Source organism: Vidua macroura, chromosome 4 (assembly GCF_024509145.1).
Source record: "Vidua macroura isolate BioBank_ID:100142 chromosome 4, ASM2450914v1, whole genome shotgun sequence".
Lineage (NCBI taxonomy): Eukaryota > Metazoa > Chordata > Aves > Passeriformes > Viduidae > Vidua > Vidua macroura.
Window position 1 is genome coordinate 29,346,949 of NC_071574.1, and position 17,693 is coordinate 29,364,641.

The following is a 17,693-nucleotide window of genomic DNA, read 5'->3' on the forward strand; positions in this document are numbered from 1 at the left end:
GTTTTCAGCCTAGTGGATTTTATCCTCGTTTTCTCCTGGGAGAAAAAATAGCAGGTTTTCTGCCAGGGTGCAAGGAACTAGTCAAAGATAAGGATGACATGACTGCAGGTTTAAGGGAAAATGATTTCTCAGGTTCACTAGATAAGCCAGTCTGTACCAGGAAGACCTTCCTGAGGGTGGGGGGCAGCACTAGCTGGTGGTACAAAGGGCAGGGCCTCCTCTATTGATCCAGTTTGAAATCATTAACTCAGCACATGCAAAGAGGCACTCAAGTACCCAGCCTCTGCCATCTCTGTGCCACACTCTTACATCTCCCTTGCAGTCTGTGGGCAGGCTCAGGCACCACTCCTGTTCCCTGTTCCCTGTCTGTGCCATAAAGTGCTACATGCAGCCTACAGGAAGAGCAAGCCAAGCCTGCCCCTTGTCTGGGCACTGCCAGTCCCTGCCACACTGCAGTCCCCAAGGCTACGTCCTGTGGCAGCACTGCACCCTGCTCTTTGCTGCTTGAGTAACAACTGCACAGCTCACAAACCCACATTTCCACTGTTACCTGCATTACCTCTGAAACTCAAATTTAAATTTCACAGCTTCCATCAAGCTGCACTTCTTTTCTGGTGGCAGAGAATATTGCCCTTCATGCCCATTGGGCCCATCTTTCCAAATCACAGACAGGTTCAGCATTGCATTTGAACCTTGTCCATGTGCATGCAGCCCCCACCTTGTGCCCTGTCCTTACTAAAGTGGGCAGGGAAATGGAACCAATACATTGAAAAGGAAAAAGAACATATTTCTGGAGCCACTGTCCCTGTCTGCAGTCAAGTCTGGCATCTCTCTACTGACTCCCCCAAGCCCACCTGCCTGCCTTGAGGTCTTCAGGAGCTCTGTCGATGACACTGGCACTGCTCCTGCCTCTAATTATAAATGGCTTCCACAGCCATTAATAAGTGGAAGATAGAAGCTGAAGGTTCCTTAATAAAGTTTATTTAATCATAACTATGCTTAGGAAAATACACTTGTAAAGGTTAATATAATGCAATTTAGTTTAACTTTATACTACATTTTGAACAAAAGACTTCTTATACATGATTTAGGTAAAAACAGGAAGTATGATCTGGCTCGTTTTACATCTATTACAAACGCAGAAAAGACTGTCATGCACTACAGTACAGAGCATGAAAAAAATTACCTTTGGTTTAATTCAGAGAATACAAGTATTGCACTGTAAAAGCATCAAACATGGTGCAACTAAACATCATAAACATGTTTCCATGCCAGCTTACAAAAGTTTGTTAGCTAGTGTAATTTTAGAGGGGGGAAAAATATATGTACACATAAAACAATTTCTTTAGCTATTTGGATTCTGTTAATATCATATGCACGCCACATATCTACACAACTGACATTCAAGAAAACTCTTGAATTTAATATCTTTCAGCTACATTAAATCAGTTGAAATCAATGACATTACTGTATCTTAACTGGCCTGTCAGCTGTTAAAACATTCTTCTTTAAATTACTAAAGTTCCAGCCTAGATCATCAAAATCCAGAAACAACAATTGCAAACCATGGATTTTAGGTGCCTAGCTAGCCAGTTCTTGACCATTTTCAGGGCAGTTAGTTTGACTGTGTAAATTCATACAGAAAAAGCCCAAAGCACATGACTCAACCAAGGGCTGGCAGTGTAGGGGTATATCAGCATGTTAATCCTTCCAACCACGTATTGGAGGTTGAACACAAATACAGATATTATTGCCAAAAAACACAAACATGCTAGCATTGGCAAAACCAACACAAAATAATTTAACAATATTGAAAAATACCAAAAAAAACAAAAAAAGAGGCATTTTTTGTAGGGAGACACAGCAATGTAAGACCACCATATATGGTGGGCTACGTGACCCACACTCCCCCTCAAATACTCATATTAGCAGTGCCTAACATTTGAGATAAACATAATGCATTATATCCTTGCTTTTTTACTGTAACATAATCCCAAACCTTGCAGAGAATTCCAACACAGTTCTGCACCAAGATCAGCTAGTTCAGGATGTTGTTGATGGGTCTCAGATAGAAAAAAATCAACCTTTCTTCTTCTTAATGTTAATAATTTATTTTCTGTTTCTCGTCTTGTGATAGGAAACTCTGCCAAAGAAGAGCCAACTGTTGTCTTTGAAGAGCTCTTGTCAGATCAAGCATTGAAACCTTGACCACTTCACAGAAATGTGCAGCACAAATGTGCAGTATTTCAGAGAACCATCTTTGCTTTTGTCTCACAGAGAGAACATTGAAGTCATTTAACAGCATCGTTTTCATTAAAAAAATAACAGGAAAAAATTATCAGGCCAGTCCATGAGTTTACTTGAACATAGCTGAAGTCCTTGAAGTCCCTCACAAAATGGCAAAGGCTCTTCGCAATGATAGGAAGGGAACTTTAAACCTCTACACAGTACTGGAATTCCCAGCATCTGCTCACATCACTCACAAATGGTGGCAACATTTATATATAAAGAAACACTATTATGAAGAAAAAACAATACATCTAAAACTATTACAACTGGTAGTTTAGGAAAACAATTCAACTAGGTTTGTTCTCTTAATGTTTAACATAAATATAGTTGCAACTTGATCTTGAGTTGACAATGATTGTCGCAGCCAAGGTAAGGATTGAACACTATCTATGCAAACAAAATCTCACTATACATTATACAACTTATTTCTGCCATGAGGGATGCCTTCCCTCTCTAATCTTTGGCCTCCTATTACCAATCTCTCCCAAAAGCAGAAGCAATGTAGCATTGTTGCTCTCAATTCATTCACGGCAGTGGGTTTGTTTGGAGGGGAAGATGCTGTGGGGACAACACAGTGAAGAATGGGGTTTATTCCAGAGCTTACAGAGAGAGTGTTACTTGCAATAAAGTGCTCTGACAAATGCTGTCTGAGCTCTTCAACTCCACTCCCCAAGTAACACCTGCCTCCAAATTTGCTTCTTTAGAGCTGTCCCCAACTGCTCCCACTGGAAAGGCAGCTAATGACAGTCAGAAGAGTGCACAGATGGGACCTGGAGGGTTTTGCTTCTTCCCTGTTGGTTTGGATTTTATTTACATTTTGCCACTGGTTGGCTACAAGCAGCTAACATACCTAAGTATGCAATCTCTCTTGCATTTGTGTGTGCTAGAAATGAAATCTGTTTGGAATTAAAAACTCCTGGTATGACATGTAGACCTGAGATGACAATCTGATAACTTGCATGTTTCTCTCTGCATGGAAGCAGGATGGTTTTATTAAATGCAACTTGAATTAATATGGAGCAGAAATTTCTACAGATTTTTAATGCCAGGTTTATTGCTTACCAGTTGATTCATCTTTATTTGTTTGTTGGGGTTTTTTGTGTATGAGATGTTAAGATTATATCACTGCTACTATTTTATTTTTTTAAAGCTCATGAAATTTGACTGCTGTCCACCACAAAAATGAAAACGGAAGGGAAAAAAAATTCCAGACTTACAGAGTCTGTAGACTGTTTCCACTGAGAGTGATTATTTTCCTGTCTGGTGATCCCAAATTATACATCAGAATTTATTACTCTGCATGTGTATTCAAAGTATCAGAAGTGGCATTTCCGTGACAGAATAAATCCTGTAAAAGTGTTTTGGAACTGCATTGGTATCGTTTTGCTCAAGGACTCTACAATTCTAAACACAGTCAAAAAATACACAGCCAAGCAGTTCATAATTTCAGCAACTTCATGCACAGTTAATCACACCCCAGGAAAACAAGAAAAAACTGCAGTAAGGAGCATCACAGAAAACTGCCACAGAAAACTGTCCCATGGTAAGCAACAAGTTTCCAAATAAAAAAAACTTACACATACAAAACCAAACATGCATATATATATATATACTGCACAAGCACTATTCCTAAAAGATTAAACTGCATAGGTAAAAATCAAAACCAAGTGCAACATTTTAAGCCCTTAAAGCACAATCAAAAAACAAAAAGCAGAAATAAAAAATAACAAACTTGCTCCCCCACAACAAAGCCAATTACAGATCAGTGATTAAGATATTAATCAAGACAGAGGTTCTCCAATCAAAAGTTGGAAGGACTGCTCTCAAATTTTGGCTCATCACTCCACTTAGGGGATCTGAAATGTACGTTCATAATTGTAATTAGCTTAAACAGTTACGTTCATCACTAGCCAACTTTGATTTCTTTTACAAAGTGCTCTTTATGTAATAGAAGCTATCTTCCTGGTAGAAAAACCATCAAGTAGTTTAACACTTTGAACATCAAGATACATTTAAAAGAACTAAAATAAAAAAAGGGAAAGGGAAAAAGGGAGAGAAAGAGAGTTGGCTGCTAGAACAAAAAGCAACTTATGCTAGTGGCTCTATAAACATCCAACTTGTATATTGTTAGCTCCAGTCTTGTTCCTAAAACTCAGTTTATAAAAGAGCTGCATAAGCTAATAGACTAGAAGCTTACAGTGACTTTATAGGACACAACCTCATACACCCTACCTGCTTTCTCTAATTAAGAGATCCAATAATTAATAAGTTCACCATGACACATAAAGTTGTCAAAAATATTTTCAACTTAAAAAAAAAAAAAACTAAACCAAAAAAGAAACCAATGCAGACACTAAAGCAAACCGTGCTTAAAAAAATCTACAGTATTTTTACATAAGCTGTGTAAGATCTTACAAAAGAAGATTCCCCAAACCACAGCTATTTCTACTCCTGCCCTTTTGCTGCCTTCTCAAGATAATACACATTAACTAAGTGCCTGTTGAGGTGCTTGCTGTATTCACCCTCCTTTTTAAATGAGCGGTCACAAAAAATGCACACATAGCTCTCCCTGGCCACCGTGCTGTCCGGAGCTCCTTGTGACATCTTTGGATTTGTTTCCTCTTGTACAGAGCGAGCACCATTTAACCCCGAATCGTCACTTCCTTCTGATATGTTGTCACTGATGTCACTGCCTTCGTGGCTGTGGATGCCCTCATCCTCATCCATTTCCTGAGATTCATTCACGGCTGTGTTATCCCGAGGTAAGGACAGTGCCACTTTAGGGCTTTGTGTACACCCTTCTGCGGGCACAGGTGCTGCTGGCACAGCATCTCCTGTTGACTCTGTTGCTGGCAGGCACGTCTTGGTCAGGTCCATCAGGCTTGAGTTAGTCTCACTTTCTGCCACAGCTTCTTCTGGCTCCTTCTCAGGTGCCAGATCTGGTACCACATCCATGAGTACATCCAAGCTTTTTCCAGAAGACGCTGTATGGGAAGATTCCTCAGAGCAAGTGTCTTCCCCTTTGTCCACCTGTCTCTCCTCTTCTTTTGCACCACCAGTGTCTTCACTCTCTCCTACTGCCGCAGGCATTTCTTGGTCCTCTACCTCACCTTCTGTGTTTGCATCCTGAGATGGCAGACAAAGCTGCCCTGGACCTTGGATGCAGTTTCCTTTGGGATCAGTGCTCTCCTTGCTGAGAGCATGACCACCATTGTTGTTTAATGCCACTGTGTCAGTGGGATCTTGCTCCTTCTGGTCACTGCCCTCAGTGTCCAGCTTCACACCTCCATCTTTTTCTGTGATAGGATACTCATCTGGCATCTCCTCTTCCTCAATCTTCTCCTGATCAAGTTTACTGCTTTTTTTACTGTGTTTAATTTTCAGAGCTTTCTTTTTTCTGTTTTTCTTGAGGCAAGAATTTTGCTTTTTAGGCTCTTCCTCTGGTGTAACATCACTTTTTTGAGCTTCCTGGCAGTCTCTGGGTTTAGCTTCCACTTTCTTTTTCTTTTTTGTTACTACTGAGGTATCATTTGCAGGCTCTTGCTTTGAGGAAGTTGCCTCAGTCTCTGCTTTTCTTTTGACCTTCTTTGTTTTACATGTTTTCTCAGTACTTTTCTCAGTTTTAATATCCACCTCCTTGTTTTCTGAAGCCGATTTCCGACTTCTGGTCGTCACCTGGCCTGCAGAAACATTGCTTGCTGACTTTTTTTCCTTTGCCGAATTATCTTTTTTCTCCACCTTCACAATTTTCTCTGTTTTCTTTGCAGCTGAGTCCCCTTTCGTTGGTTCCTTCTCCACTTTGTCATTACCGCTCTCAGAAAAGTCAGCTTCGCTCTTTTTAGTCCGTAGCTTCACCTTCGAGACATCCATGGTGATGTCAGAACAATCGGGATGCCTGGACTTGATGTGATACTGCAGGTTACATTTTTTAGACGCTGCATAATCGCAAACAGGGCAGAGAAACTGGCGCGGGTTGATGTGGAGCTCAACGTGCTTTTTGAAGTTGCTGCGGTCAGCAGTTTTGTAGTTACAGTGCGGGCAGATCAGAGGCTTCGGCCCGTTGTGCACTTGCCTCGCGTGACGAGTCACTTCGTGCTGGTTTGAGGCCACGTAGCTGCACTGGTCACATTTGAATGGCTTCTCACCTAAGGAAGGAAGGACGGAAGGGAATGATGGTGATTATTAAGCATGGTAGTTGCAGGACAGTCACTTCCCACTAATACAGATATAGAAATATGAAACTTGAAAAGAATAAAAAAAAAATTATCCATGCGCCTTTAAAATTAAGCAAAGTCAACATAAATCCACAAGTCACAAACACATTCACAAGACACTAAGAAAAAAATACAAAAAAAAAAAAAGAGAAGGAGTGAGGGCTGGGAGGAAGGGGATCCAAAACCAAACAAGCAGTAACAACGTCACAGGTTCTGGCTAGGCATACATACCGGCAGAGATCTCTCTACAGTAATATTAGCAAATGGAATCCATACCCAACTGGTCCATTGAATGCATTGTAGAAAAATGGAAATGTAACATTTGATGAATAGCAGTTTCACACAAACGTTTCAAAAAAGTCCAACTTTATACAGATTTAGCATACTTCATGTTTGCATTGAAAGGGAAATGAGGAAAAAGAAGCTAGCAAAAACCTAAGAACATGAAAGGGATGCCCAGATGATCTTTACCGCTGAAAAAGTTATGCTCACTGTTTTGGTGCCTCAAACACAGTGCTCCGGCTGCACGCTACTCTTGGCAAGCCAACCAAATAAAATCCACAGCCATCATGTTACTATTAAAATCTGCATTTGTATTAGTGTAGTGACTCCCGTAGAAGTGTTCCTGAAATGTTCTGCTTAGTGCATGCCACTGCAGCAGAAGTAGCTTTCCCCTTACACATCAAAGCAAATAGGAAGAACACTTCTAGTGCAACAACTCAAGTCCGGAAATACTTTGGGAGCATCTGTGCATGTGCCAATTTAGCTGAGGAATTTGAGATTCTCCTGAGCTCTCAACCAGCATCTCAAAACTGATCTGCAGAACTAATGCATGCTACTTCTTCAGTATCTTGAAAATCCACTCCAGTCCCTTCTGCTCATGATACAATAATGCTTCTCCCACCTCTGCAAGCCACTGCCCATACTCAAGCATGCTCTGTGGCATGACTCAGGAGACCAGCCAGCCTGCACTGAAGATGTGGTGCCTGTTTGTGTGTTAACTACAAGATCTGCAACACCCTCACAAATTGTAGAAAAGGCTGTGCTGCCTCCCTGGCAGGAAGCAGGGGGACAATTGTTTAAGAGTCCAGATCATCTCATGTCTGTCTGCAGTATATATTTATTATTTAAAGAAGAGCTACTTTGATTCCCTCCCTCTCCATTTTACTTCCTTCTTTTTTCCTCCCAATTCCTGGTGACATTTTCTACAAGTTTAAGCTGGATGTGTTTATTGCTCATCCTTCCTCCAAGTATAGAGCCTTGATCACCTACACTTCAAAGAACAGTTCTGTGCTGCACTGTGGGAGGACAAGAACAGCCTCTCTTAGCTGTTCTAAGTGCACAGAGTGCTCAGAGGCAGCTGCAACCTGGTAATTCAAAGACAGCATGTGAAGTTTGTGTCCATGGCCTCTACTAAATCCTGGGGTTTTATTGTGCAAGTGAAGAGGATATGTACCAAGATGGCTAAAAAACAGCTGCGAATTAGGCTCTAAACCACTGCCATTTGCTGTTTGACATGGGAAGAAAGCTACAGCACCCGTGGGCCTTAAACAGCCAGCCTGTCAACTGCAGGAGTCCAGAAATTGCCATAGAAAAGGTGCAGCTGCCTGGACAATGCAACAAAACATACAACAGAATTTAGGAGAGCTATTAATACAAGACCTCTGATAGCAAAAGTCATGCCTTCCCTCAGAGACCTTTGAGGCAGGGGCCACAGGCAGATCCCACTCCTTACCTCCTTCGGAGTTGAGACTTCCTTGCACAGAACAAGGACAGAGCAGTATGTTCATGAAATGGTTTCCAGGTTCAGTATTGACCAAACCATTTGCAAATTTGGTGGTTCATTTGCAAACCAGAGGTTCAACCAAGTATTATTTTTGTTTCTGAAAGCAGAATACTCCATTCACAAAATTCTCACACCAAAATACTGACATGTCATTTTAAAGCTGGCTATTTTTAATGGGCTCAAGACACCACCACTACAGTTAAAACTGCCTGTCTCCTGGCTTCAATTAAAAGCCTCATCAATTGAAATTGAGACAATTACTGTTCAGGACACATCAACTCCTGTTTGTCAGCATTAGGAATTCACCTAGGGCTGGTCAATTCAGATTTTACAAAAAACAAATCAAAAGCACAGGCTCAGGTGTATCTGAACTCCCTTATGAGAGTCATAAAGGACAACTATGCTTGTATCTATGGTGTTAAAACTCCCAAAAATGCTGTTAATTCATTCAAAAAGAGATTTGCAAGAGCACAAAAGCAAATGTTTGTAACACCACACCTCACAACCAGTAATGGAAAATAAAGGCTAATGAAAATTGCTAATTTGGCTTTTAGTGCCACAAGACTGAGTCACTTTTGAACATCCTCTGAGTTTGCTTTTTCTCCTGTGTCTCCTTGCCATAAGCAGACACGAATTTACATCACTGTGCCATACTAAACAAAAGCTAAGGGCTCCCTCAGAACCCTTGGATGAGACGCAATCCCAGGCATCACAGAGGAGATTCTCAGCTACTGAAAAAGTTCCCAGCTTCACTGATTTGAACTCAGCTATGACAGCAGAGAGTGTACAAGAATTTGTTCCTATATCATCACAATGTTGTATTTATTTCTAGATTAGTAGGACTACTAGAGCAGCCCTATGAATATCAGAATAGATCTTGAAAAGTAAAAAAAAAAGAAGATATATTCCCATTATCAGTTTTATTCATGACACTTAGCATTCCTTAGCAAGACAACCTTCCCCATTAAAAAAGGAGCTAAGCTCACACCTTACTGGCTAAGATGGCATCTCACACAGAACTGGGCAGACTGCTTTAGGTGGCCCTTCTGGAGACAGGGTCTGGCTCAGATGATCTCCAGAGGTCCCCTCCAACTGCAGCCACACTGTGATACTGTGACCCACCCCCTTCTCCTGAGTCACGCTGCTGCCACTCCGTACCAACCTGAGTGGGTGCGCATGTGCCTGGTTAAATGGGTCTTCTGAGAGCTGGAATAAGGACACATCGCACATTGATAGGGTCGCTCCCCTGCAAAAACAAACAGCAAAGTAGTTACTGAAACACAGCAGATTCCCAAGCTTGGTTACCAAGCCACACAGGGGAGGCTATCACAGATCCTCACACTGTATTTGAGGGCATGTTATCTCTCAGGAAAGGGACAGTGCATATGCTTGAGCCAGACCACTAAACATGTCATGCCTTATGAATGAGTGTAGTAAAAGGGCAGGATATGACAGAGACACATCCTAATGTCCACCTGGGGTCAGCTGTAACCTCAGCCAAAAGATTATGACGACAGACAACTTCAGGAAGCCTTAAGCCACCAGACCTGACTTCCCTACAGCATTTTCTCCCAACACTCAGATGATGAACCAAAGATCCTTTTGATCCACATGTAAGAAACGAGGTATGTTCTTGCTTTGCTTATCACCTTACCTGAAACCTCCATATTTAATTTGGATTAAGATGGGATACGACCTACGACCATCCATTCCACATGGACTTCCATTTACCACAACACAAGTGCAGAGAGAGCAGGTCTTTGCTTCCAAAATTTTTCTGGCAGAGTGAAAATAGCTTGCAGCACGGAAAAGCATGATGCCCTGATTGGTGAAATTATGCTGCTAGCAAAAGTTTATGTGTAGCATAAACATTTATTTCAAAGACTCAAAACCCCATGCCTGAATGAGTTATTGGTTCTGGAGAACTAATAGAAATTAACCTGTCATAAATTATATCTCCACTGAGGACAGTCAGCTTATAGTTGTAGCTAAAAATTGTATCAGTACAATGATACTTGAAAATCTTTTTCAAGTAAAGACAAGCTCCAAACAAAGGCAGACAGTTTTATAATTAACATGTTAGGCAGGTCTGGATAAGCACCAGGGGTGTTTGCCCCAAACTGCTAGCACACTGTCTTCCCTACAAACACTTTTTAGTCTTGGGTAGACATCCACAAGGGAAGAGAGAAATGAAGCTGAAACGGGTAAAAGAAGTTACTCAGTCCTAGTATTTATTAAAATCATAGCCAGAATTCACTACAGCATTTTGACAAATTTGCTACATATGAGGCATACAACCAAGGTGCTCTCCAAATCACATAGACCCGGACATCCACAAAAGCCCTGCACACAGGGTGTGTGTTCACTTTCAGAGGCACAGCTCTATCTGCAGCAGCAAAGATCTGCATCTGCCAGTGTGTGATGTGAGGCTCCACTGCTGGCCTGTGCCAAAACAGCAGTAGAAGCAGCCTTTGTAATGCAGATTAATTCCGCATTTCTTCCTTCCATCAAACATTTAGACTATCGTTCTTGATTAGATCAGCAGTTTAAAGGTAAATTCACCCTAACAACCACAACTCCCCTCCCTTTCCAATTAAAACAAGGTAGGAGATTGGTGCAATACACACAATGAGATTAAGTCATGTTCAAGGGAGGAGTAGTCCTTTTGATACAAAGAAATGGTTTTGGTTTGAAATGACTCCTTACAATTAAAAAATATGTGGCCAAAGGTCCTGGAATATTCAGTCATATCTTCTTCCCATTACCTGAAATTTCATATCTGTAAAGTTACCTACAACATTAGGAATGTGAAACAGGCTTTCTTTCATGGCCTTTTTTACATAGGGCACAGCCACAAAATATACTAGATTTAAGAATAATGACCACAGCTAATTTAAAATGTGTTATTGCCACTTGAGAATTACATGCACTGTACAGGCTGTTCTGTAAAATACTATTATCCAAAGAATTTGTATTGTAATTTCACAAGCTGGTTCATTATATGCAAACAAGCCATCAAGAAAACCTCTCCAGGAGACACTTACATAATAAGCCCCAATTTAGCCAAAGCTCAAGCAGGCACTTAACTCTATGCAAATGAACAGGCATACAAGTTTAAGACCATCTTGTTAAAGAAAGTTCCCAGTCTGATCATTTAGGAGACTCTCAAGAGTCACACTCCCAAGGCCAGACTGCTGGGACTGAAGCCCTTTCACAGTGGGTGGCTCCAGTGACCCAACAGGTGCCCCCTGTGACTCCCTGCACACCTCACTCACACACAGTCAGACCAGGTTTCCTCACTGGCTTGACCCCAGGTTTCCCACAGCAGAGTCTCAGATGTCTTGTTCCATAAAGCCATTTACTCATGGCACAGTAACACAGAAACACCTGGAACTGTTGCCTCCAAAAAGGACCCAAGAGTGGAACCCTTGCACTTTCATACCCTCACAATCTACCTGCACAGTCTCACTCTTCCTCCCCAGTCTTCTGTTTGTGTTGCTGAGCTTCTCCATGTCCATCTACCTTGCTGGCCTCCCCAGTCTTGATCTGCTTTGTTATCCAAAAGGTTGGCAGTTCATGGCTCCTGCTGTGTCTCTCAGTGTCCATCCACCTGGCTGGCACCACCGGTACAGGGTTGGCAATTCATGGCCTCTCTGTGCCCTCACCCTGAACAAAACCTGATCTCGAACTGTAGCTTGCACACTGAGCTACCTGCACCAAAGGTATTCCTCAACAACCTCTTGATAAAGCCTTTTCTTATAATGCCATTAGAAGTCCCATCTGCTTGAAACAAATCTGCTTCCACCAAACACAGTGGCAAGCAAGAAAGTTCCCCTCTCACAACCAAAATCTAAAAACAAAACAAAACAAAAAAAAACAAAAAAAAAAAAAAAAAACAAAAAAAAAAAAAACAAAAAAAAAAAAAAAAAAAAAAAAAAACAAAAAAAAAAAAACCACGACAAACAACCACAAACCAAACCAAAACCAGTCCAAAACTAGACACAGAACATTGTGACTGACTGAAGCAGATGTGTTAGTTATACAGCCCTTCAGCTTATTTTCAATGAAGTTTTCTAGAAATTTCTTCTAACAAGCAAAATAGAGACGAAAGAGAACAATGCTGCACTGTCTTGCACATAGTACAGCTCCAGAATCAGCAGGTAAATCAAGTCAAAACTTGGTCTAAAAGGTCTAACGAGCACAGACGAGCCCAGGTAGATCCGTCCCTGACACAAAGAGTCCTTTCTGCCCAAGCAGCAGAGGAACAGATTGTTCTGAACACCTCCAGCCAGCCACTCCTGGGCAGCAGATATGCTCCCTCAGATGAAGCTTTCCCAGGTGACAAGCCTATGACCATCTGTAAGGTCCTTGAAACACCCATCTGCCCAAGGTCCCCAAGATTTGTCAGCAGCCTGTCCCACAAGCAGTGCCACAAGCTGCAAGGTATCCTCAGCACAGGACAGGTTCTGGGACACCTGCTTTTCAACATGAATGCAAGCAACAACAGGCAGGCAGATAACCTCTGCCTGCCTTCTTGCGGTCCTCAAACATGCCAAGGATTGGTATTTTTCCCAATCATGCAAAGTACTAGCATGCAGCCCCCTTCCCTGCTCCTGGCCATGTGCTCTGATATTTGCATGTGTCATTAGTAAGGCAACTAAGTTCACTAACCAGCAGAAAACCAACCTCGGGAAGAGGAAAGGAGTATTTTTACTCCTTTACTCCATTTTAGTGAGCTGAATCAACTAGTCCCAGGATACAGGTAGAAAACTGAGACTGCCTTTCTCCAGCAGCAGCACATTTATCCTGTGAAACTGCACTCTGTACAGTCCGTGTTTCAGAAAATTGTATGGCTCTAACACAACAGAATCAAATTAACTGCAAAGAGGCATTTTTCCCCCACAAAAAAAAAAAAAAAAGTCTGATGAATAACAAAAAACAGGAGAGAAAGAATAGTATCTATCCAAAATTATTTAACCTATTAGCAATCAGGAAACTAAAGAAACAAAGAATTCCAACTCTCTTCTTTAATATTCTGAACCCATAAAATAGGAAGAAAATTATGCATGTATCCCATTTATTTTTCCCAACAAATATTTTCTTAGTTTTAAATTAAAACTACAATCCAAAGCTATTTTAATATCATTCAGGCAGGTTTTACTAAATTCAATACTGTTATGTAAACAATCTGAAAATACTTTTGACTAGAAAATAGTTGTGGGTGTATTTTCAGGGTTTTTTGTGAGGGTTGTTTGGTGGGACTTTTAGTGCATTCTCGTTTTGTTTGTCTTCTTTAAGGAAATTTATTACACATTAGTATTGGCAGAGACTTTTAGCCTGGTGTATAAAATATACCTGCCAGGAGCTTAATCATTCTTCTAATACTCTAGCTTTAACACTCTCCTCCACAAAACCAATGTTACTGGAAACAAGGCATACTCCTAAATCATTCTACTAACATATTTGGAAGCTTTTGATCAAGCAAGAACTGCCTGAAAGAACTTAACTATGTAGTTATGAAGTAGCAAAGAAACACCTACAAGGGTAGATTAAAACATGCTGAAATCATAATCATTCATTCCGGCTTAATTACAGTAACGAAAAGAACCAGAAACCCTGACTGCACAACTGCACAACAAAGGAGAAAAAGGGGATCTGGATACGCTTCATTTTTTTAAAAGTTTAATACAGTTCATCGGTAAATTGGTCAAATGCAGTGATAACAGAGCACTTCCTCAGCAAACATGCTTTAATGGTAGCTCCTGTAAAACTCAACTTTTGCTTTCAGAAATCAGAAAGGGGGACTTAATGTCACCTACAAACACAAGCAGAGATTAATTTAAAGTTGAGGCAAATGTAAAGTAGACAAGAACCAAACCATGTGGCCATGAGCTCCCCACAAGATTAATTTAGGTTTTCTCCTACTATTTTCCCATTTTTACCTGGTCTCTTTCCTATTATCTCCTACAAAACACACAATGAAAATAAACAGACCATAAACAACACCATTTTCCTAATACCTCTCACAATAAACTTTGTTTACTTGTTTAGAAAAAAAATATTTAGACAGGACTGAGTTTGAAATTGATGGTATCCACTGAAGAACAGCACGTAGCTATTCTTAGAAAATAAAGTACTAAAATTCCCAGCAGGCCCTACCAGCCCCAACAAAGCAGACACTAAAGCAAGCTGACAAACACAAACTCCTGCACACTTAAGCTCAAGCCCAGCCCCGAGGCCTCTGGAGTGCCCACCCCTACCAGACAGCTGCAGACAACTGAACTGAAACCTCCAAACCATTTATGCCACTGCTGTGACAAAACATGACTTTAAAGGAGAAATTTCCCAGTGTTTTGCTCAGCCAGCACAGTCTACAATAAAGGGGAACCAAGTTAGGTGAGCACACTAGAAGATGGTTAGCAAGTGAGCCCTCTCCACAGAAAAGCCCTGACACAGTGGAAATAAAAGCTTCTAAGAAGCAGCAAGGAAGTTCTGAACTGCCCTCTCACTTCCACAAAAGGGATCAGGAGGCCAAGTAACTGTACCTCATGGCCCAGAGGGGTGAGATGGCTAGATAACCCCTCCTCTAAAGGAGTACTGGTTCATCAGAACTCCCCATGTGAGAGGGTGGTGAGACTCTCTGATGAAAAGCAAGTCACCTGTGGTCCCAGCTCACAGGACGGCAGCAACACTGCATTCCTCTGATTCCACTTGCTATACACCAGGGAAAAAAGGGGCCTCACACTGTCTCTTCCAATTACAAACCAAGGTTAGAAAAGTCAGGAAATCAGGCCAGACTCCCCGGAAGGCTTCCTATAGGGCAACAGAAGTATGTGTCTACTTCTGGCTGCTGCAGTGAGCAGGCCCTAGAAAAAACGAAGCCTCTGAGCATTAAAAGGAATTAATTCACTGTTCAACTCTTATTCTGACTTTGTGGATGCTGAAGGACTCCTCTGCATGTATATATCAGCTCTTTCTTCTCTGTAATTACACTGTAGTCAAGTTTCAGCTCAGTCTAAAGGTGCCATTTTCAAAACTACCTATGGGATTCAGGCACCTTTTGTCAACCTGTTTATTTTGGTTTTAGACTACATCAGGTTTCAGTGCTGTGGACTCTGACAATCATCACACTTTGTCATGCCCTCTTCAAAAAATTGGCTTAAAATTACTAAACAGAATTCCCTTCATCTCCTCTTGGGCACCTGACATTTTCTCAGTCCTCTAGGACTATAGACTGGAGCTCAAAGCAAATTCCACTAGGCTATAACCTGGTAGCACCAGAGAAGAGAGCACAAAGCTTTATCAGATAGAACAAACTTTGCAAAAAAACTCTGCTTGCTTCATTTATCACAGATTCTCAGTAGTCTTACTACACTTCAGTCAAAAAAAGATGAAAAACTTACCTGTGTGAGTTCGAATATGTTGAATATAATTGTTTTTCCTGTCTGAAAAATAAGAGCACTCTGAGCAGGTATACACTTTCCTGGGAAAATGATTTCTTAGGTGTTTTTTCCAGTGATATTCACTGACAGTAGTGTATGTGCATATGGTACACTTGTAGACTCTCTCATTTTCCCCTGCTTTGTTGTGGTGCTTCAAGTGAGCCAAATAGTGATCGTATCTGTTAGTGTTATAGCCACAGCGATCACAACGGATTGGGCCCTTAGAGAAATCCACCTCTTCTGCAGTGCAGGAATCAGACTCCTTCACCTGTGCTTGCTTTTCTGCATTTTCTTCCACAAAGAATTTCTTAGCACTGTGAACCCTGATATGATGCACAAACTCCTTTTCCGATTCTGCCTCATACTGGCAAGGCTTACAACGAAATGGTTTGCTCTTCAAGTTCTTACACTTGTCCTCTGTGCTTTCTGGAGTACCTGGTGCTTCCAATGAGACATCTTTGTCCACACTGGCAGCTTTAGGAGGGGAACAAGCAGCTGGACCTTGAGTTTCCACACTAGGAACCTCAAGGGAGCTTAATTCCACATTTTCGGGTGCCTCACGGTCACTCTCTGCAGCCTGGGTATCTTCCATACCCTCTCCATCACTATCTGAGAAGTTGCTGTCCCTCACCGTTGTCAGTTCTGCCATTTGTCTCTCTTCTCCAACCAGGTAATCGCAGCAGTTGCCACTAACTTCTCCTGTCAAGGCCACATTTGCCAACATAATAAGCTGAGGAGCTGCCAGCTCAGCTTTAGAAAGGTCCTGTAAGTCATACATGTCATTGGACAACGCCATGCCAATATTAGAACTGCCAGGAAAGAGGCTGTTCCCACCAGACTGTCCCAGCACTTGAGTTGCCATGGCAGTAATTCTGTTGGAAGAGAAAAGGAACACCTGTAAGCACCTGAGTGTGGAAAAGTCTCCTCTGCTGAGTACTGTCGATGCAGCCCTCCAGGGAACATCGAAAAACTAAGGCACTTGGCTGAACTGCTGCGGCAGCGGGAAGCAGAACCCGGAGCTGGGGGGGGTCTCATGTTGGGCTCTTCCCTAGGTATGGTGCAGTATCCCACCGTGTGGAGGACGGGTGGGAGGCGCTAACAACGGGGTCCCAGGGCCCAGGCGGAGCTCAGGACAGGTGAGTGATCCCGGGCCGGGCCCTGCGGCTCCCGCCACGCCAGACACCGGCGGTGGCGCAGGGCCAGCCGGTGAGCGCTGCGGCCGGGCTCCGCCGAGTGCCCTGTCCGGCCGCCGCCCGACCCAAGGGCCCCGCTGGGCCCAAGGCCGCCAACAAAGGGGGACGGCCCGGCCCTGCGGCGATCTCCCCGCGGCCCGGCGCACATCCGCAGGGGGAGCCGGGCCGGGCCGTGCCCCCGCCACCCTCCCTCCTTCCCTCCCTCCCTGCCTGACAGGCATGCGGCCATTTTCTGCCTGCCCACACAAAGCGCCCTCCCCGCGCCGCCCCCGACCCGCCCGCTGCCGCCGGCCGGTGGGGACGCCCGGCTTCCTCCTCCCCCCGCGGCGGGCAGGGCAGGGCAGCGGCGCCGGTGCGGGGGCGCGGGGCGGAGGAAGCGCCTCGGTACCGGCAAGGTCACAGCGGCCGCGCCCACCCGATGCCCGTCCGCGGGAGGGGGAGCGAGCGGCGCCCCGGGCCTGCTCCTGGGCCCCGGGCCTGCGGCTGCGCCCGGCCCGGCCCGGCCCGGCCGGCGACGGCTTCGCCTTCCGGCGGCGGCGCGGCCCGGCGAGCGCCCCCGCGGCCGGCGCGGCTCCTTAGCCGTGGTGCTGATCGCCCCGCGGCCCGCCCGCCCGGCCGCCCCCGCCCGCCCGCCGGCCGCAGATCAGCCCTGGACAGCGCCTCTCGCCCGGCTCCCGGCCCCCCCCTCCCCGGCCCCGCCGGGCCCCGCCGCACTCACTCACCCACCGGCGGCGCGGGGCCGCCCGGCCGCGCGGCTGCTGCGGGGCGG

General features: G+C 43.7%; 1 protein-coding gene across 1 annotated transcript; it reads right to left on the bottom strand.

Moving 5' to 3' along the window:
* Nucleotides 1-965: 965 nt before the first annotated feature.
* Nucleotides 966-17,693, bottom strand: REST (RE1 silencing transcription factor). Its single transcript, XM_053975983.1, has 4 exons — nt 17,647-17,693; nt 15,693-16,603; nt 9,452-9,535; nt 966-6,434 (listed from the first exon to the last, which is right to left on the bottom strand). Exons 2-4 carry the CDS (start codon nt 16,591-16,593, stop codon nt 4,735-4,737), a joined length of 2,685 nt encoding a protein of 894 aa, XP_053831958.1. The 5' UTR covers nt 16,594-16,603; nt 17,647-17,693; the 3' UTR covers nt 966-4,734.